Raw genomic sequence first — 22,075 nt, 5'->3', positions numbered from 1 at the left:
CATCATAAACTCCTGAAGGCTTCTGACATTTGTTGCTCGCATTGGGGTATGTTACAGAGTGAGGCAGTTCTAGTGGGAAGTCAGGCCAAAGAGGCATCCCAGGAAGTCCCAAAGACACAATCTGCCTTCTTCTTCAGCTGGTGCTGAGAAAGTTCTCAAAGTACCTGCTGAGGTTAGAGCCACACATGTATAAAGAAGACAACTGGAGAAGGAGGTGTGTTAGAGGACAAGAGCACCTCTGAAGAGCTTTGGCAGGGAAGGCAGGGTCGGCTCCTTCGGTTGTCCTGGAAAGCATCTAGTATGAAATCCAGGTCCTGAGTGTTCAAATATTCTTAAGCCATCTTTCCTTAAAACAAACTGTGGTCTAAGGCAAGTCAATTAAAGACACGATTCATTTAGGCTATTAAGAGTTCAGAAAGTATCTGAAATTTTTATGTTTTATTTTGTATCAACATCAAAGGAATATTTAAGAAAGCAAATGCAAACCCATAAGTTAGTGACATTTCAAGTTAACTGAATAAAAAAAAGCATTATTTTACATATTCCCATACTGTACATCCTGTAACTGTACATAAATTTCTGGGAAGCACTTGTCACTTATAAAGTGAAGGTTTCAGAATGCTATGTAAGTAAACACCTGCTAATTAATATTTTAAAAAAACACTCCTTTGGAAGACTACTCTTCCTTTTACTTATATTTGACCTGCAAACACCTCCAGTCAAAGTTTCTGGAAACTTCTGGAAAAAAATCAGAGTAGACAAGGGCTAAGTGCAGACATAAGCAGTTCCATTTTATAAACAAAGTTTCGACCTTCCATTTTATTCCACTGAACTTCTTTGAATGGTCCACGAAGATAATTCCATTTGCTATCTTGTAAAACATCACTTTTTGGAAGGTCTTTACACTGGTTACGAGGAAACTGAACCATAATCTTGCTGCCACTTTCAGGGCCGTTGCGAACTGTGGAGCATAACCAAAATATCAGCACAGTTTGTTCCAGCAGAGAAGACAAGGGGCGATTGTCCCACTTCATTCTACCACGGCTACAAAAACCTGTCTGTTATCAACTTGAAAGTTCTGTTTAAAAGTGCTTTTCAGTCTCAGTATAATAAAAAGTAATTTACTAATGTATATATAGTAAGCTGTGTAAATATTCACGAATTAACCACTTGTACTATAAAAATGTGGCAAGATAAATTTTGGCTTAGAAAAGTCAAACGTCCTACATATTTTCAGAAAATCCCCAACTGAATTTTTTCCAAGAGTATTTAATAATCCAATCATTCAGTGGGTTGGTTGATAGATACCTAATATATAATGAAACTTAAATGTTCAGAATCAGGACAGGGAAGGAAAAAGAAAGATTATTCTGAATTAAGAAATTCAGCTTGTAACAGGCTTTATTACTCAGGGAAGAAGAATAGTGCATTTTAAAATTTTTATTAATAAAAATCTAGCATACCAACATTGTAGATTCATAAGCTGTGATCCTGTGGGGGAAAATTTCTATTTACCCATTCTTCCAAATGTTTAAAGCAGGTACTAGAAAAGATAGCTTTAAAACTACAGGCACTCCAAATAAAATTTTCAACTAGACAATATGCCTAAGTAACTATTAAAGTGCCTGACTTATAGAAGGTGTTTAATAAAGCACCTCTTTCTCCCTTTACCATCTTTCAGATCAGATATCACTGTTCCTAAATTTGCAGCAGTACATTTTTTTTTTTTAATTTTAAGCAGTATATTTTTAAAAAGCTCTTAAAGGTTTTAAACTGCAGGACTAACAATGTTGATGGCAGCTTCAAATGCTCTTTTACGAATGTGTTGCAAACAAACTTTTTGTAACTACTAGAAGAAAATAATCTGTTGCTCTGAATAGTAACAATAATCAGATAAATGTTCAGCATAGCTACTACATGACTCACTTTCTGAGGAGATAAATTACTCTTAGCACATGGACCAGTTAAAGCTAATTTAACTGCCAAAGGTTTCTCCTGAGGCAAAGAAGTAAAAGTACCTGAAATAGCATAGTCACCACTCGGGGAGGCCACTGTTATGGCGGAGGCATTGCCAATGCTCTCTATGGGCCCCAGTCCCACGTGATTACTGAAACTCAGCACTTGCCAGCCCATAACCTTGGCTAGCTGCTGAACTGCATGCACCTGATGCTGTGACATCTGTGAATGAAAAAGGAAACATTATTGTTAACCAGCATGCATATTTACTTTGCAGTGACCTGACATGACTGAACTTTTGGTGGGGTTTTTGCTGCCTAGCTCAGGAACCTTGCTCATGTATGAGGAATCCTCCTGTGTGTGACTACTGGGGAGAAGGAGCAGGACCCCGCTTCCACTGCAGAACAGCCAATACTTGCTTCCCCTGTTTACTGGCAGCTTGAGTACAGGCTGTGACCACTAACTGGAGATTCCCCATCTGGATCACTAAATGTGGAGTAACATTCAAAGTAGCAGGGCATGCTGAGTATCTTGCATTCACCCTTCCAATCTGCTCTCTGCCCTACTCTGCCCTGGGAGCCTGACTTGTGTGGTTATGTTAACAGCTTTCTATACCCCCTGGTTCCAGGCTGGGTTCAGATAATAGGAGCTGGCAGGATGGCAAGGAAGAGAGTGCAGTCATGGTGTTTATTCTCCTGGTACCTTCCCTGTGAGGCTGTTTAGGCTCGTTGTACCCAGTGAAAAAAGGCTGCTGGTCCTCTGAAGGTGGTCTGTTCTACATGGCTGTCCCCTTTAGGGTTCCTATCGCCTGACTCTCCTCTCCCCATGGCCCTGTTGGCTTAGTTACATGATTACTACTAGCAGCAGATCACACACCTTCCCTGATGGTTCTCCTGTGTCCCCACCTTAGCAAACAGATCCATAGTAAGCAGACCCTCCTAAGTATGCCACACGTTTCCCGTTAAGGTTCTGACTGCACCAAAGAAGCAAGTCAGTGTAAAATATTATGCTTTTAAGTGAGGATGGAAAGCATCAGTATTTTTTAGAATTTTATGTGACAACATAGTATCTTACATCAGCATCTCAAACCTACCCTCTCTCCTGTAAGTCAGTATTTCACTGGGTCATCACAACTCCCCAAAGTTAAGACAAATACTGTTATTACTTTATACTTGTTAAAAGAAAAGTCTAGAAGTTTGTCCAGTGTCACAGAGCAAGTTTGTGGTAGAGGCGGGACTAGAACCAGCACTTTCCAGGCTACCCTGTAATATGGGGAACTCTTTCACATGGCTTATGGTTAAAACATCCCACTTAATATTATGGATAATGGTCACTATAGTTTTGATCTGATCTTGCTTTTTCTAGTTTTCTGGGGTTAATACTTCTGCACTACTGGAGTGGCTGTAAACCTTAGCAAACATGAGACAAAAGTTTGATAGTTTCAGAATTGATCTTTATCTTTAACACAAACTATCTTTAAAGATCTTGATCTTTAACACAAACTAAGTGGAAACAAAACTAGAACAGTTTATCAATACTTTCAACTAAACAACAGATTGTAAGATATGCTCCAGAAATAAGATGGCAGAAAAAAATGGTTTTCTTTTTACAATTTACTGTACCTTACTTTTTACCCACTTTGTCTTTTAAATGGTTATGAGAGGAATGGGCACAAGACTTGCAGTCTGCAACCAGTACCTGAGACAGAAGGAAATCCTGCAGCTCCTGCTCCTGATGCGACAGTGTAATTACTCTACCATCTCTGTGTACGACTCGGATCTGTTCAACGCCAATATTCAACTGCAGCTGAATGGACCTGTACAGACACACATCTTAAAAGTCAGAAATGTTCCAAACCACCTTATGAATGCCACAAACACTAAACCTTAACATCAAAGAAAAAACAGATGCTTCTGATGACCTATATCAGGGGGTGGAGGGTTTTCTTAGGTTCAACTAAACCACCAGATTGGACTACCAGAGGCCACCCTGAGCACCAGTCCACTCAGAAGGACAGAGGAGAGGAGCCATAGCTGGCCAGCAGCCAGTGCCAGCTGCTCCTCTTTGGTGGCAGCCCCTGCACAAGACAGGCAGCTGTCAGCACACCAGCAGCATGCTTTGCTAAGTGAGAGGTGGTCCGCACAGGGTACACGTAGCACCTGCCGTGCCTCAGAAACTCACACCCGAAAAGGGCCACACTCTCTTGTAACAACTCCACAGGCAAAGTTTCCAGGGTCCTCACAAGAGACACAGCCTAATTTTAGAAGTCACCCACCCATGGAAGCCCAAATGCATTCCCTTCACATATTTGTAATTCGTCCCAGTCCAGATCCACTTTATTAATTCGAAATTGTTTTTGCCATAAGCCATGTTGCCCAGTAACTCACAGATGGCATCTTTCCTTACAAGGTTACTAGGGAACTAGAGCTAGAGAATTAACCGAAGGTCAAATTCTCATACAGAAAGGAAGAAGGTTTTGTCAACTCTTTGCCCTCTCCTGAAATAATCAGTGAGTCAGATTATGGACAGTATTAACTAGGCTTAGGTCACACAATGGAACTCAAAATACAGCCAATGAATAATATACAGATCATGACACTTTTCTAAACCAATGGATAAATTTTTATCATATGACATATACAAGAGACCCAAATTTCCTTAAGTCAAATAATCTAAGTGAACGAATGCAGAAAAAGTAGCATATATTTGCACATTTGACAGTGCCTGTTTTCTAACTTTTTTTTACAGTAAATATTTTGAAATATAATAGTTTGGCAATTATCTATATAAAATTGTAATTTTTAAAATTAAAGTTTACTGTATTTCTTTCAAAGAGAACAATATTCAGAAAGGTTTAAAAGAAGAGACTTATACATGAAATGAAAGTTTTAATTTCTTTCTTTTTTTAAACAAGAGTGTGAGGGAAGAGGAATTCTCATCACTATTGGTAGCATACTTGTGGCAACCACTCTGAAAAGCAATTTGGTAACAATCAGAATTTTGAATGCCTCATCTTTGGACATAGCAATTATACTTGTGGGACTTTATTCCAGATATACTTGCAGAGTTACAAATTATTTTGCTGACATGCAACTAAAATGTTCATCAACAGGTTAAAAAAGGCTTAGTACACACTGGAACAAAAAAAAGCTATGGAAAAGAATGAAGTAGATCTCTATGATAAGGAATATCACCAATATTATACTAATAAGTAGAAAAAGCACATCAATTAGTAATGATTGCTATTGGGGTGATGGAAATGTTCTGGAATTAGACAGTGATGATAATTATGTAATATACTTTAAAACAGTGTATACTTTAATACAGAGAATTTTGCTATGCAAATTATCTCTTAATTTTTACAAAGCACACACTACTGTGTAGAAGGGGGTGTAGGTAGGATAAGATACGTGTGTGTAAATGCATAGACTTTCCTACAGGATGTGTAAGAAGTGTTTTAAGTGCTTGCTTCTGGGGAATTCTAAAGTTGAAAGAATTACTTTCAACTTTAATTGGCATAAGATGGCCCCACCTATAATAGATGAGGGAAAGAGCATTTTACTACTTCCCTTGCCCCTCCTGATTCTGTCAAGGCTGCATTATCACTTTCTTACAGATGCTTCCGATGGGTCCCCTAACCATGCTCCCACAGCTGTTTGGTCTTAGTTCTAGACGTAAACAATTCAATGCGGAGAATTTTTTTTTCCTCTCCTTTGCGATCATGCTCTCTCTTAACTTTTTATAATAGAAAATTTAAAAAACAAATAAAAGTAGGGTATAATATAATGAAGGCCAATCACATAGACTTAACAGTTGAAAATGCATGCCAAACTTTTTATTTGTGTCTAGCACCCACTCTCCCCCTACCCACATTAGTTCATTATTTCCTCAGGTGTAAGGCAAGAAAACCATGACCCAGCTTCACTCCACCATCTGTTGCTAGAAGTTTCAAGATTGATTTCCTCTCCATGGGGTACTCTTTTATCTGTATTTGATCTTTTAAATCATGCTCATCTATTATTCTTTATTTTTAAGACACAGTACATTAAAACCTTCAGGTCACAAAGAGCATTATAAATATATTATAGTCCCCTATTCCTGAGGGTGGTGACTGTTTTGAGGCATGCTCGCTGGCTGGGAAACCTCTGTGACTAGTTAAGTCTCATGGACTTTGGCAATTTTCTGCTCCAGGCTGAAATTCCGTTTTTACTACAGCCCAAATATGTGATACTTACCTAACAGAGACTATTTTAGACATTCTCACCTCTCACTCTTACAAACACTCTACAGTTGATATAATTTATTGGAACGTTGTGCCACCCTAGCAAATAACCCCCCAAATCTTAATGAAATCACTCAGCAAACATCAAAACATAAAAAGCAACTTAACATATTTAAAGGAATAACTTAATTTTTGACACTTACTTGCATATTTGTTCATAACCTTGTGATGTAATTAAAACTTTCACGCTGGATTCATAAACATCATTAATATTGGACCAATGAGCCTGTATCTGAGGATCCTCGATGCGACTTGCTAAGCTGTCAATGGTTGCAGCAGTTCTTTTAAAAAAAAGAAGTAAACATTTTTAAAGCCCATCATACAGAACAGTAAGGTTATAAATCATAAATTTTATGGAGGTTTGAAAACCAGATGACTTTTTTAAAATACCACCATTTATGCCCTGGCTGATGTGGCTCAAACACAAAAAAGATGTATTTATGGCTTAAACACATCTTTCACCCCCAAATCCCTTACTCTTTTCACTCTATCTGCTGTCTTCTCTAACATGTCTTCCTAATTTGTTTACTAAAATTGGAAGAACCTAACTTTCCATTCCAAGACTACAAACTAACATGCTAATAAAAACCATGATTGTATTAACAGGAAAATAACTGATAATCAAAAGTAATAAAATATCATCCATAGAACAATTGTGTTCCTACACCCGAAATTCTGAACACTATCTAGACAATTACAAAGTAAAACCAGACCTTTTCACTAAGTACCAATAACAAAATAGAAGAACACCCTTCAACATCTGAAAAAGATATGTCTAGGTCCAGTCATGCCAAGTTCATTTGTAGAGGAGAAAAGAAAATGAACTTTGGAGTTGCACAGACCTGGGCATAAATCCTGGCTTTGCTACCATTTAGCTGTGCAACCTTGAGCAAGTTGCACAATTTCTCTAAGCCTCAATTTTCTCAACAAAAAAATGGGTTAACACTATCTACCTCACAGAATAAGAATTATATCAAGTCAGCATGTGCAAAAGTGCTTTCTAAAGTCCTACAGTGTGTGACAACCATAAAACATAAAAAGCTTCAAAAAAAAATATTTTAATCAGTTCAGGAGTATCTCATAGATACTGAAGAGCGTGTGGTGTTGAAAGGCACATTCCTAGTCAGCCGTCTTCCAAGATTGCAGTGCCATGTCAGTTACGTGTTAGTGGACCTCAGTCTCCCCCAAACCTGACGGGACCATTTACAATCACAGGCTCTTACACTGCAGCCACGTGCCTCCCTGGAAGAAAAGGTTAAAGCACACCCAAAAGAGCACATGTGAGATGACTAATAAAGGGAATAAAGGCTGCAGTTTCAAAACAAAACAGACACAAAACCCAGTAACTTTGTTCATCCTTACCTACTTCTCAGAAAAATATGCTTTGCTTGTTTAATTATTTTTTCCAGAAGTCCTTCACTAGACTGCAATGAACTAATTTCATTTTTATCAAAAGCTTGAGGACCAGAAAGTCTCATTCTCTTGTGGCCGAAAGGTGCACTTGCTGGATGAGGCATCGTGATGGAACTCAAGGTCTGCTTATGAAACTGGACCAAGAACAGTTGTTATAAACCACCAGTATCCTCAAATTAAATACCACAGTGCTCAAAGAGCAGCTTCCACTTTGGAAACATGAAAGCAATGCATCTGAACCACAGATCTTGGAGGCAGTCTTGGTACACAGATAAATGCTAGCATTTACCAGGCCATGCACCCGGTGAGTTTGTAAAAAGCAGCATCTCTCTCAAGCTGTGCCCCCTGCCCCCCTTTTTAAAGATTTTATTTATTTATTTTTAGAGAGAGGAGGAGAGATGAAGTAAGAGAGAGAAATATCAGTCGTGCCTCTCACATGCCCCCAATTGGGTACCTGGCCCACAACCCAGGCATGTGCCCTAACCAGGAATCGAACGGGCGGCCTTTCAATTTGTAGGATAATGCCCAACTCACTAAGCCATGCTAGCCAGGGCTCAAGCTATCATTTTTATTTAGAATTTTTAAAGTACAAAACCAAATATTCTTCAATAAGACTCATGATAGAACCCATGTGATCAACAGTTATTCCACTATTTCCTAGACTAAGAGGTTTCTGAGGAACCTCTAGTTCCTGGCCACCTAACAGAACTCCCTGAGGACCTCAAAAAGAATATTTATTATACTATCACAAACAACTGAACCAGATTTGGGGATGAGGCAGGGGAGGCTGGAGTATATACTTCTCAAGGGATTATTTTGAAATTAGCCTAACTATGAACCAGTGCTCTGGAAGCGCAGTTCTAGACAACCTGCAAATAGAACATGTCCCAAATAACAGAACTATCCTGTTCATGGGCTCTGGACATTTTCCCCAATCACCCAATCAGAATCCCTCTTCCCTGTGCACCTTTTAGCTTGTGTTTCTTATACCGCTTTATAAAACTTGTGGTATTTTTCTACCACTAGAAACTAAGCTAGGGAACAGAGACTGTATTCTGATCACCTCTGTATTCCCTCAGCACGCAGAAAAAATCTTTCACATGACACAAAGTGGAAACCACTGTTATGTGAAGAATGAGGACTTGGCAGAGGGGAGCTCGTGTATATTCGCAGTCCTGGATATGCTCACCACAATACAAACACAAATATTTATTTATTTCGTTACCTCTCTAATCAGCAGATGCAAATTATGCTCTAGGACATAAAGGTGATCCTCCGGACTTTGCCTCTCAGTAGCAGATTTCTGAGATTTCTTATCATTTGAGGAATGGCACAAAGAAATAGATAACTGTAAGTCTATTTGTAAAAAGAAGATATAAATAATAGATATGAATAACTGAAAGTATGAAACGGTACAACCTGTCTTTATAAAGTATAATTACAGCCCATTCTTAAAAGATGCATTCTAAACCTAAAGAAACTTCATGCTTAACATTTTTACTCCCAAATGAGCGACTATTCATAAATGGAATAAACAACCATGTATATTAACAATTCAAATTCTGTTGATTTACTGACCTTGAGCTGTGGCTAAAGACAGGTGAACAAAAGCTATACATTAATTTATTTGTTTCATCTTTCTTTTAAATAAAAAAACCCTTTAAAAATAACTACAGAGTTGATATCTGGTTTTAGGTCTTAGTAACTAGGAGAGAGACACTTTGCTCCCATGAAAATTCTCCTAAAACCCATTCCCTTGATAAGATCTAAGAAGATACTGTTCAGAATTTATGTATAAAATGAGTGCACAGTTAACTATAAATTGATCTGCAGGGGACATGTAACAGGTTTTTAAAAATATTATGATCTAATTTCCAAAAATTTAGAAATATGGGTGCTTAAAAGATTAAGCATTTTCTAATTGACATGTCATTTAGACAATAAGGTGAAAATCCCTGAAAAATCTTCCACAAACAGCATTAGCACAGACACCTCAGAGCAAATGCTGTTGAATAATGGCTTTGGTAGTGCAAATACGAACACATACTATGTAAAATATGCAGTTCCACTACTTGGGACACAGACTTAGCAGCGCGGTTGGTGTTGCATGCTTTCCCAGCAGCCTTTATAGGCAACACACTACCTCCGAGCTCTTACTATTGCTTTGACACACCCGCTAGCTATCCCTTTGTCCTGCTGCCCAAACCAAAGTCTCATTTATAAATCTCAAAAGGGTTGGCTGCTCTTACTTGGAAAGGGCTGAGAGATAATCTGGTTTTTCACCACAATGTGAGGGATCTGTGATTTAATTTGAACAGCTTCCCGAGAGAGCTGTGCAAAAATTTCTTTACACAAGAGAACATTTTGTGCTGCTTCTAATTTTGTCTGCCAATGTGGGGAACCTGAAAGACAGAACATATATGTAGACATACACATACAAGTTTATCTAAGTATATTGACAACTTATATTTAACAAGTTAAATAATTTAAACATTATTTAACATGCATTAACTAGCTTAAATGGTGATTTAAATATATACAACAGAAGTTCAGAAAACATTATACTATAGCATATTCTTTCCAAAATATAAAAATTATTACTTCTCTTATACAAAGAAAACTTGTAAATAAGTTCAATTTTTTAAAAAGATCACACAGCAACTTCCGGCCAAGATGGAGATGTAGGTAGAAACACTGTGCCTCCTTGCACAACTAAAATTAAGGACAACAAAGATTTAGAAACAAAAACACAACCAGAACAGACAGAAAACTGAATTGTACAGAAGTCCGACAACCATTCATCCAGACCAGTAAGAGGGGTGGAGTCAGTGGCCAGAACAGAGAGGTCAAGGCAGGAAAAGGCAGTAGCTAGCAGACCCAGGTGTGGGGAGGAAACCAGCAAACCCAGTGAGGCCCGCAAGGCTGCTGGCTGACCATGGTCACACATTCACGTGCTGATAAACCAGGCAAAAAACAGGCAGCGAGACCCCACAACCCAGGGCCCCAGCACTGGGAAATAAAGCCTAAAAGCACCGATTGAAAACACTTGTGGGGTTGAGGTGCTGGAAGCGACTCCCAGACTCACAGGAGAGTTCGTTGGAGAGACCCACAGGGTCCTAGAACACACACAAGCCCACCCACCTGGAAACCAACACCAAAAGGGCCCAATCTGCATATGGGAAGTGGCGGAGGAGACTGAAATCTGAGAGAGCGGAAGAAGAGCATTGCTCCCTCTCTGACCCCACCCCCACATACAGTGTCACAACCCAGAGACTGGGTTGCCCAACCCTGGTGAACACCTAAGGCTCCGCCCCTCATACATAACAGGCCCAACCTAACAAAAAATTATGGCTCAAATGGAAGAACAAATCAAAGCCTCAGAGCCAATACTTTTAAGCGACCAAGAGATAGCCAACCTATCAGATGCACAGTTCAAAACACTGGTGATCAGGATGCTCACAGAATTGGTTGAATTTGGTCACAAATTAGATGAAAAAATGAAGGCTACACTAAGTGAAATGAAGGAAAATGCACAGGGAACCAGTAGTGATGGGAAGGAAACTGGGACTCAAATCAATGGAGTGGACTAGAAGGAAGAAAGAAACAACCAACCAGAAAAGAATGAAGCAAGAATTCAAAAAAAAAAAAAAAAAAAATGAGGAGAGGCTTAGGAACCTCCAGAACATCTTTAAAGCTCCAACATCCGAATTATAGGGGTACCAGAAGGGGAAGAGGAAAAGCAACAAGTGGAAAACTTATTTGAACTAGTAGTAAAGGAGAACTTCCCGAATCTGGCAAAGGAAATAGACTTCCAGGAAGTCTAGGAAGCTCAGAGTCCCAAAGAAGGTGGACCCAAGGAGGAATACACCAAGGCTCATCATAATTACATTAGCCAAGATTAAAATGAAGGAGAGAATCCTAGAAGCAGCAAGAGATAAGGGGACAGTCACCTACAAAGGAATTCCCATCAGACTGTCAGCTGATTTCTCAAAAGAAACCTTACAAGCAAGAAGGGGCCGGAAAGAAGTATTCCAAGTCAAGAAAGGCAAGGACCTACATCCAAGATTGCTCTATCCAGCAAAGCTTTCATTTAGAATGGAAGGGCAGTTAAAGCGCTTCTCAGATAAGGTCAAGTTCAAGGAGTTCATCATCACCAAGCCCTTATTTTATGAAATGTTAAAGGGACTTATCAAAAAAAAAAGAAGATAAAAAATATGAACAGTGAAAGGACAGCAAAACTCAGTTATTAATAACCACACCTAAAACAAAAGCAAACTAAGTGGACAGTTAAAACAGGAGCAGAGCCACAGAAATGGAGATCACATGGAGGGTTAGCAACAGGGGAGTGGGAGGAGGAGAAGGGGAGAGAACGTACAGAGAATAAGTATCATAGATGGTAGGGCGAAAATAGGGGAAGGCAAGAGTAGTGTGAGGAATGTAGAAGCTAAAGAACTTATGACATATGGACATGAACTAAAGGGAGGGAATGTGGGTGGAAGGGGGTGTGTAGGGTGGAGGGGAATGAAGGGGGAATAGGACAACTGTAATGGCATAATCAATAAAATATATTATGAAAAAAAATTAAAAGATTGCACAGCTATTCACTAAATGATTAATTAACAAATTATATGTAGCACATTTCTAATTGTTCTTACTTCAAAATATCTACTTTTCTCCTACTGATTATTTATCTTTAGTTTATTTGTACATGTAAGCTCAGTTAAGACTAAAAGTTAGATGACAGAACATTACTATACCTGGTTTGGATTTGGGCAAAGGTCGTTTGAAGAGGTTAACTGTGCCAAGATCACCTATGTCTGGAGCCTGTTTTTGAATGGAAACCTATGTGACAATAAAAACATGCACACACAGATGTTAGCAAATTAGCTTCTGGGCTATTAATAAGAAATTACTTGAAAAATACTCTGGCCCTAGCTGGTGTGGCTCAGTGGACTGAGTACCAGCCTGAAAGGTCCAAGGTTTGATTCTGTCAGGGCACATGCCTGGGATGAGAGCCAGGTCCCCAGTAGGGGGCTCACAAAAGACAAGAACACACTGATGATTCTCCTCTACCTCCCTTCCCATCTCTCTAAAAATAAATAAAATCTTAAAAAAAGAAAAATGAAAATTAATAAAATCTTTTAAAAAAAGACAAATACTCTGGCAAATACCTTGATGTATGCAGACCCCTCTAAATCACTAGGAATTTGAACATCAAGGGGACAGTAATCGTCAGGTATCTTCTTATCCAGATCAATGTCTGTATTCTTTATTACTTCAAATGTACCGTGATGGGGAAAGAGAGATCCTAGTAGGGTATTAAAAACAGGAAAATAAAAAGCAGTTTACACATTTAACATACATTATTAAGTATATAATATTTCACATCCACATCAATGAATAATAAATTAAGGTCCCACCAAAACATGTATTTCAGAGGGGGGAAGGCGAGGGGTGGTGAGCAAAGGGAAGAAAAGAAGCAAGAGAAAAGGGTTTTATTTAACTTAAAAAATAATACTTCTTAGTCTAATGCTATCATTATAAGATGAACCTCATGGACTATCTGAATTGTTTTATTCCAATGGAGTTTTGGTAAAATGAATGTATTGCCTGAGATTTAAATCTTGGAGGTTAAGTTCATCGGATTTAGCCTCTATAGAAGCCTTGAATGTAGCCTCTATAGTAAGGCTGCAGCTGAAGTGTTCTGAATCCAGCAAGAGAAGGACTAAAGAATAGTGGGTGCACTTTCTTCAAGCAGTTTCTGGATTTTCACGTCTTTTTGTTCATTGCAAAAATTTTGGTAAGTTGTTTTGGCTGCTGAATTATGTGAGGAGGGGGTGGTTAAAAATAGCTGCTGTTTTATAACAAGGGAAGATGGTCAAAATCTTCCTGCAATTAGAATCAAATATAATCAAATCCTTTTATAATCATGGGCAAATGTCCCATTGCAAGAAATTAGGTAAAGTATTTACAGAGAATTATTTGTTGGAAAGAACTTACAATGCCTAGAGCCAGAAAGTACAGCTTGTACAGATGGCCTAATAAAATGTAAAAATGTCTTTGTCATCTTGAATTCAACTATGTAATGGGATTTTTGCCTTCAGAATTCGAAATTTCCCAATTCACATCAGTGGCACACAGTCTGTATTTGACTTAATCACCTCAACCTACCTTCCTTTAATTTTAGAACAATAACTTGCTCTGGCAAATGAATCGTTTTAAAATACTGATCTACTATTATTGCCCCAACAATCACAGCCAGGGCTCCTTGCTTTACCCCTAGTATATTAAGTTACCCCATTAAGCTGTGAATCTTGTAAACTTTTGTTGTATACTTCCTCTGGATGCACTTCAGCAGCTTTAAGACTTTACCGTAAATACCTTGAGAAACCTGCTTTTATACTTCAACAATAAAGAAATAATACCAAAAGATGTGAATTCGAGATTATCAAACTTTGGTATATTCCAACAAAGTATTCAATACATTCCTTGCAGCCTTGGTTAATGGGGGAAAAGGTAAGCAAGGTGTTTTCACCATCCTCTCTCTTCAGCCAGCTTAGCAGACTGAAGGGAAAAAAAGAGTAAGAAATAACAGAAATGCTTCTTTTCTCTTTTCATGCCCACATTTTAAGGGTCACAGGTATGCCCCTAATTGCAGAGTCCAGTCCCTCCTCCTCATTTCTGACAAAAATGTCAATTATAGTTCAGAATGTGTTAGCACATAAGCCCTACCTCCGAACTTCCTGTTAAATGTATCTATAAGGTTTTCAAAATGAATATAAACTATTTCTATATATTTATATGAGGCTGTAAGAGTAATTTTAGCTTCTTCAGGCTATGTGTACAGAAATGAAAACTTCGAAAACAAAGTAAAAAAAGGATAAAGAAAAAAGAGAAATGAAAACTTCAACATGTAACTAAGAAACAATATATTATAGAAGAATATATAACATTATAATCAACTCTGTATAGTTCTTTTGACAAACTATGGTCTAAAAGCAGTTTTTAACAATGACCTATACCTGCACTTCTATAGCTGAGATCTCCAAGAATTTTATCTCCAACTTTTCTAAGTTTCCAGTGTTGCCTTAATCTCAAAAGCTCAGAGTTGAAGTCTCTTTGTAGCTTATTTTCCTGATTTTCCGTAACCGACTTAGTCAGTCTCTCTGCCCCCTTCAGGAGGATTTGTGCTGCTCCAGCAAGTGACTTCTTTTTTGAGATCAGCTGCAACGTCTGAGGATTCTATCAAAAACAATCCAACAGGATAGTTCTGTATTATTTTTAAATGACTGCAAAATTACACATTTTTTTCAGTAACAACATACCTACTCAAGAAATTTAGAAATTAAAGCAAAGAGAAGGGAAAAATATACACAATATGGTAATGCTTTTTAAAAACCTCAACCTAGTTCTTTGGTCAACTCAGATAAAGACTTATGTTAAACCAAACCACCACCGTGGACTACCAATTAGAACTGAGCACTGTGTCCACTCTGCCCAGCCTGGGGTAGCTCCCTGCCCTCCTGTACTGACATTCCTCCCCTAGGTACTGACACTTCCCACCTCCCGCCCATGTGCACCCTCTTTTGTGGCCCTCATTAAACTTCTGATTAAGGTATATAATCTCTACTTCAATTTAACCTATACATGGCCGAAACCACTATACTCACAGACCTAGAACAATGCCTGGCTCATTGTATTTGATTTAATGAATAAATGATGACTCTATTGAGTATAGCTGTAAAATTATCTTGCACTATAGCAAGCTACCTCAGAGCCTTTCAAATTGACACTGAAACCATGCCACATTAATAGTAAACGTAATTCAATGTATGCTAATTTTTGGAAAACTGATGAGAAATCAAAATCTATGTGTTGTATATACATACATAAATATCCACAGTCACACCAATTTGTACACTGCATTAATCAGACATACTTCCAAATACAAAGTTTTCTGGCTGTAAGAGTCAAAGTCATGAAGTTTCAGGACAATGTCACAGCAATCTTTTGATCATGTTAGAGAACCTAATTCTCTCCTTGAAGAGCTCAAGAAATTCTTGGCAACCCCTTCGTGGGAAAAGCACAGAGGTGGAAAAGGTGGTGGGCTATGAGTGAGGCGCTGGAGGTCTCAGCTTGGCTCTCTAACCACTGGCTTTACTGCCACCTGAGCATATCCCTGACCTCCCCAGGCCTTAGTTTTCTCTCTGTAAAATGGAGGAAGCAGACTTACTGACCTCTAAGACGTCTACCAGAGCAATGTTTCCAGTTTCTGAAACTACTGCCACGTGAGCAATTATATTCACTTAATTTTATTATAAATGAAGTCTTACAAAAATTATTTCCTCTCCCTGCTACTGACTTGATGCTTGTTTCCCTTAAAAAACCTTCTCAGTTGGTCTCCCTGACTTCAGACCCTTCATTCACCAATGCACTACCCTTTTGCCACCTCCCTTTCATCTTCTAATGTTCAAAACTTGAATAAACTCTTCATCAGATCTCAGTAAATTTACATTGCTTTCAATATCCTCCTCCACAACTCGGCCTTTCTAATTTTTCTAACCAGACCCTAAAAAGGAAGAGAGGGGATTAGAGAGGAAAACTGATACTTTAGAGAAAATAATTCAAGGTCACAGGGCTAGTGAAGGCAGAGGCAGAATTTGAACTCAGGTCTATCTGACTCCAAAGCCATTTTATCATCACATTTTTGTTACGGTAAATTATAAACCAATCATAAATTTGTTAAGGCTCTATGAATTTGTTAAGATTTGGAAAACTTCAAAGTATTACTTGTATATTATTAATGAAACTTAACTCTCTCAAGGGTCAGAGGTATATTAAGGAAATAGGAGGTGTAGTTTTTGCTTTTCTTTTGAACCAGTTAGCCTTTAAACCTTCAGTTTGACTTAATTTTACATGAAAGGGAAAGGGAACCATAAGCACACAGCCTAAAACATGACCCTGCGACTTAACAAAATGATACCATTCTTCATGTAAAGCCCAAAAATACCTGTTTTGGAGGAAGTCCATCCTGAGAAACAGGATCAAGGGTCATAAATTTCTTATCCCTAACAATACTGAGAACATCATAGAGGACACACATCTCTGTCAGGGCACTTCTCAAATTGTTCCTCACTGAGTCCCAAGGCCAAAGAGAAGGCTGAAATTTTACCAACCCTAAAAGAGAGAAAAAAGAAAGGCACCAATATTAGTTAAAATGAGTAAGATAGAAAGCTCAACCAGGGGTTTTAAAGAACTAAAAGAATAGTAAATTTTATTTCAAATCTGTATCCTATTATTTATGCCCTAAGAACCCTGAAACACCAATCCAAAAGAACCTATGCACCCCAATGTTCACAGCAGCACAAGTTACAATAGCCAAGTGCTGGAAGCAACCTAGGTGCCCATCAGTAAATGAGTACATAAAAAAATTGTAGTACATATACACAATGGAATACTACACAGCAGAAAGAAAGAAGGAGCTCCTACCCTCCTTGACAACATGGATGGATCTGGAGAGCATTGTGCTAAGTGAAATAAGCCAGGTGGTGAAAGACAAATACCATATGATCTCACCTATAAGTGGAACCTAATTAACAAAACAAACATGCAAGCAAAACATAACCATAGATATGAAAATAAAAAACAAACTGACAGTAACCAGAGAAGAGAAGACATAATAGAGGAAAGAAGGGGAAGGGTCATTAAGGAACATGTATAAAGAAAGAACACATGGACAAAGCCAAAGGGGGGAAGTGGTAGGCAAGAAAATGGAGACAACTGTACTTGAAAAACAATAAAAAAATTGTACCCTCTTATATTCCTCTGTCCTCCACCCTTTCTTGAATCTTTGTTAACATTTAGGTTAGCATTCCTACAATGATAAAACCAATAATGGTACCTAGTTTCCACTGGTTAAATCTAACATTACAACATGATAGGCAGGCATTCAAATATTTCTTTAAGTTTATGCAGACCTTTTTTAAACCTTTTTTTCTTCCAGCTTTTAACATGTGAATAAGTAATCATAGAGAATTTTCAGAATACAGAAAGGTACAAAAATAAAAATAACCTATAATGGTAGCATTCAGATATTAAACACTATTATCACATCTTCCAATTTTTTAATTAAAAAATTGTTTTACAAATTAAATTTCATGAACATATGCTTCCTGTATAGAGTTCAAACAATAAAGGATTATAGTGTAAAAGGTGAAAGTGTTCCTTTATTCTCCACCCCTAATTCTTTCCCAGCCTGCAAGGTAATCACTATTAACAGTTAGGGTATAACTGTCCACATGTTTTTCTATGCATCTACATACATATTCTCCCATATTTCTATTACTTCATTCTCCCTACTCTATTCTATTCTACATATATCTATAGCTTAGGGGAGGCATCTCTTTCCCTGGCACAGAGGCCAGAAATAAATGTCTTTTATAGCCACTCCTTTTTACTTTTTTAAAGATTTTATTTCTTTTTTAGAGAGATAAGGAAAAAGAGCGGGAGAGAAACATTGACTTGAGACAGAAACATTGATTTGTAATAGGGACCAAACCCACAACCCAGGCATGTGCCCTGACTGGGAGTCAAAGCAGTGACCGTTTGCTCTGTGGTATCTGTGTATGAAGCCCAAACTACTGAGCCAGTGGTCAGGGCCCCACTTTATATGTTTTAAAGATACTTCCATATCAACACAGATCTACTTCATTCTTTTAATACGGTATGACTGAAGTATGGCTCTACAATAAATTTAACCGTTCCTATTGATTGGACATGTACACTGGTTCCAACAATGCTAGTTAACAATAAACTTCTTAAATACACATTTGTGTACATGTACAACGTTTTCTGTAGGTTAAATTTTAGCCATAATATTAGTGGGTCAAAAGAGAAGCACATTTAGCCCCTGGTGTAGCTCAGTTGGTTGGGCATCGTCCCAAGGACAAAAAGGTTTAATTGCTGGTCACGGCACAAGCCTGGGTTGCCAGCTGGCCAGGTTCCAGGTTGGGGGTGTGGGAGAGACAACCCATTAATGCCTCTCTCCCTTCCTTCCCCTCTCTTTAAAATATATATATATAAAATCTTTTAAAATGAGAGAGTGATGCACATTTAAAAGTCTTGACACATATTGAATCACCAAATTGTCTTCCGGAAAGGCTCTATCAATTCACATTCCCAACCCTGGATACTGACAACCTTTTAAATTTCTGCTACTCTTATGCATGAAAATAGTATCTTTATGATGTTTTGTTTGCCTCTCCCTAATAGTGAGATCTGAAGTGAGTTGACTGTTTCTGTATTTGGCCTGTTTTACCAGTAAGTTGTCTTTTTCTTTGCAGGCTGAATATGAGGGATATCAAGCACTGATGTGTCACAGATGTGGCAAATAATTTTCCCAGCCTGTCACTTATCTTTTTGTTTATAGCCTCTTTTTCCATTATTATTTTAAAATTTTATGTAATTAATATATCTTTCCCTTTACAACTTGCATTTCCTATCTTGCTTAAGTTTCTCCTACTCCCAAAGTTATGTGATTATAACATCACTCCAATATTTTGTTCTTCTCTTCATTTGTATTTCAATCCTTGTGTAAATAATTTTTGTGTGAGGTATGAGGTGGTACTTACCTTTAATTCCCAAATGGATCAATTGTCTTAAGACCACTGGCTTGAAATTCCATCCTAAAATTCCCATTTATACAGGGTCTGTTGCCAATAACTATATCAAGAATTGTGAGTATTTTTTACCCTTGCAACAGTAAAAACCCCAAAACCACTCCAACTTTTCCTACAATTATCTAACTAGCCTCCCTCCTTCTAGCCTAGCATCCTGAATAATGTTTTGAACAAAATCATCTGTCTACTTAAAATCTTTCAAAAGCTTTCCGTTGTCCTTATGATCAACGCCAAATGCTTATCCTGGCCTATTGGCTGTACACGATTTGGCCCCTGCCTACATCTTAAACCTAACCTCGTACTGCAATCAATACAGATTTCTTTTCAGTAGGTATTCCCATCAACATTCACATTGCACAGAGCAAAAAGTCAGTCGCTCACGCTCACAGCTAAAAAGTGGGAGAGCCTAGATGTGAAAGGTTTCTTAACCAGTGTGCCAAGTGACGAAAGCTCTATTAAAAACGTATTTAAACACTTCACCAGTAACAGCGTCTCAAACTCTCCAACTCAAGAAAACCTGCAGAAAGATACGAGTGTTGAGACAAGCAGTGCCCTCAGTCGTCCAGCTACGATAGAGATAGAGAGAGAGAGAGAGAGAAAACACTCAATTACTTCTCTGCGCGGGTGTTACTTTTATACAGACGTGTTACTTTCAAAAACACACACAGCATCTCACCTAGCACAGAAGAGGTAGAGTGACATTTCTCGGGCGGGTACGAGAACTACCGGACCCACCCAGCGGATTCGAGCAGAGCAGCAGACTCGAGCCTTACCTTCCTCGTCGTCCTGGTCCGCACTGGACCCGGCGCCCGCCCAGTCCTGCCCATCGCCCTCGGCTCCTGCCGCCTCCTCCTCCTCGGAGCCCGAACCCTGGCTGAAGTCAATGCGCTGGGCCAGACGCGCCAGGTTCTGGGACATGGACAGCGGCTGCAGGTACGTCTCAGTGCCATCCAGGCCCACCTCCTGGACCTGCTTCTCGCAGGCCGACTCGATGCTGATCCGTACAGCGCGCACCCCAGACATTCCGGCAGCGCGGGCGAGGCGGAAACACCCTCGCAGGAGCCAAAAATCCAGATGAGAACAGAAGTGCGTCCCCGGTACCCGGGAACCGGGGAACTGCAGAGCCTCTGCTGGCCCCCAGAAAAGCAGACGCTGACCCTAAACAGGAAAGGAAGCCGCGAGCACAGCAATTTTCCCAGAATGCACTGCAATGCACTGCAGAACCCCCCCTGTGCTCCAATTTCCAGGAACCCGGTGGGTGAAGCGCCGGCGCAGTGGCCTTCCGGACCAGTACTTCCGGTGAATCCCGGTGCTGCTCGGGCTGGGGGTGGGGGAGGAACCTGGTTACTGGAGACTTGGAAAGTACCGAGGACGGGGGTGGGGAGAAAAATTCCCGGGCCGGAAGTGTAGAGAGGTTGGTCCCTATTGTCTGTCTGCGTTTTTAAGTTTTACTTGTTTGAAAGTCGTGGAGGAAGGGCTGCTGGAGAAGGTCTGAAAGATGTAGGAGAAAAGGAATGAATGGGTCCCTGGATGTTAGAAGTAAGAGGCCCTCTGGGAATGCTGAGATTTGAGGGCTTATAGCTAGAGTAGAAACATGTCTGAAGAGTTATAAAATAGGGTGCAGTTTGAGGGAAAAAAATAATTTGTTTATTACTAGTTAAAATTGTACGTCATAATTAGTTTATTCTCTGCTTTCCCGTTAGTTATAAATTTCACGATGGCGACTATTTCCAGCAAGCATAATAGACACTGGCATGTAATATGCGCTTAATGAATATTTATTTTGTGCATGAGTGACTGAGAATAAGTAATATTTAAAAGATTAAGAAGCAGTGGCTCTGGCAGGGTAGTTGATTGGAGCATTGTTGGGGATAAGCCAGGATTGTGGGTTCTGTATCTCCAAAGTCAGAATACATAGGGGAGTTAACCAATGAATAGCATGAATACGTGGAACAACAAATTGATTTCCCTGTCTCTCTCTCTCCCCTGCCCCCTTCCTTTCCATCTCTCTAAATCAATTAAGGAAAAAGAAAAAAAAAGAAGCAGTGGTATAACTTCAGTCTCTGAGTCCCCAAGAAAGTATTTCATTAGTAATAGTTCCACCAGGGAAGATGGATTATTTTCTTTTACAAAACTCTACTTAATTTAAGGGATTAAGTATACGATTTATGAGTCTTCACAAGTTTTATTCTGACCATGATATCTAAGTGTTTTTAAACTACTTTCCAGGAGGTTCCTGACTCTCCTAATTTTTTTCGAATTCTTGCTTCTTCACTCTTTTCTGTTTGGCCATTATTTGCTTTCTTCCGGTCCACTCAATTGATTTGAGTCCCAGTTTCCTTTTCATCGCTATTGGTTTTCTGTGCAATTCCATTCATTTCAATTAGTTTCGCCTTCATATGTTTCTCTAATTTGTGGCTATAATCAACCAGATCTGTGAGCATCCTGATCGCCAGTGTTTTAAACTGTGCGTCCGAGAGTTGAGTAAAATGAAGGAGAGAATCCTGGAAGCAGCAAGAGATAAGGGGACAGTCACCTACAAAGGAGTTCCCATCAGACTGTCAGCGGATTTCTCAAAAGAGACCTGACAGACAAGAAGGGGCTGGAAAGAGGTATTCTAAGTCATGAAATCCAAAGACCTACAACCAAGATTGCTCTATCCAGCAAAACTTTCATTTAGAATGGAAGGGCAGATAAAGTGCTTCTCAGATAAGATCAAATTCAAGGAGTTCATCATCACCAAGCC

General features: G+C 39.0%; 2 protein-coding genes across 2 annotated transcripts; one reads left to right on the top strand and one right to left on the bottom strand.

The window, feature by feature from the left end:
- Positions 1-382: 382 nt before the first annotated feature.
- Positions 383-20,502, bottom strand: MED17 (mediator complex subunit 17). The gene is made up of 12 exons (XM_037152063.2): positions 20,103-20,502; positions 16,662-16,828; positions 14,674-14,893; positions 12,823-12,959; positions 12,409-12,493; positions 9,901-10,053; positions 8,877-9,007; positions 7,601-7,785; positions 6,382-6,519; positions 3,655-3,772; positions 2,019-2,178; positions 383-961 (listed from the first exon to the last, which is right to left on the bottom strand). The coding sequence occupies exons 1-12, from the start codon at positions 20,350-20,352 to the stop codon at positions 750-752; spliced, it is 1,956 nt and encodes a 651-aa protein (XP_037007958.2). The 5' UTR covers positions 20,353-20,502; the 3' UTR covers positions 383-749.
- On the top strand, positions 3,622-21,973 carry LOC128628177 (uncharacterized). Its single transcript, XM_053670363.1, has 3 exons — positions 3,622-3,774; positions 20,050-20,628; positions 21,762-21,973. Exons 1-3 carry the CDS (start codon positions 3,622-3,624, stop codon positions 21,915-21,917), a joined length of 888 nt encoding a protein of 295 aa, XP_053526338.1. The 3' UTR covers positions 21,918-21,973.
- The last annotated feature ends 102 nt before the right edge of the window (positions 21,974-22,075 follow it).

Source organism: Artibeus jamaicensis, unplaced genomic scaffold (genome assembly GCF_021234435.1).
Source record: "Artibeus jamaicensis isolate MK-2021 breed Jamaican fruit bat unplaced genomic scaffold, CSHL_Jam_final contig_581, whole genome shotgun sequence".
Classification (NCBI taxonomy): Eukaryota; Metazoa; Chordata; class Mammalia; order Chiroptera; family Phyllostomidae; genus Artibeus; species Artibeus jamaicensis.
Note: the sequence above shows the minus strand (reverse complement) of the source record. Positions and strands in the feature narration are given on the sequence as shown.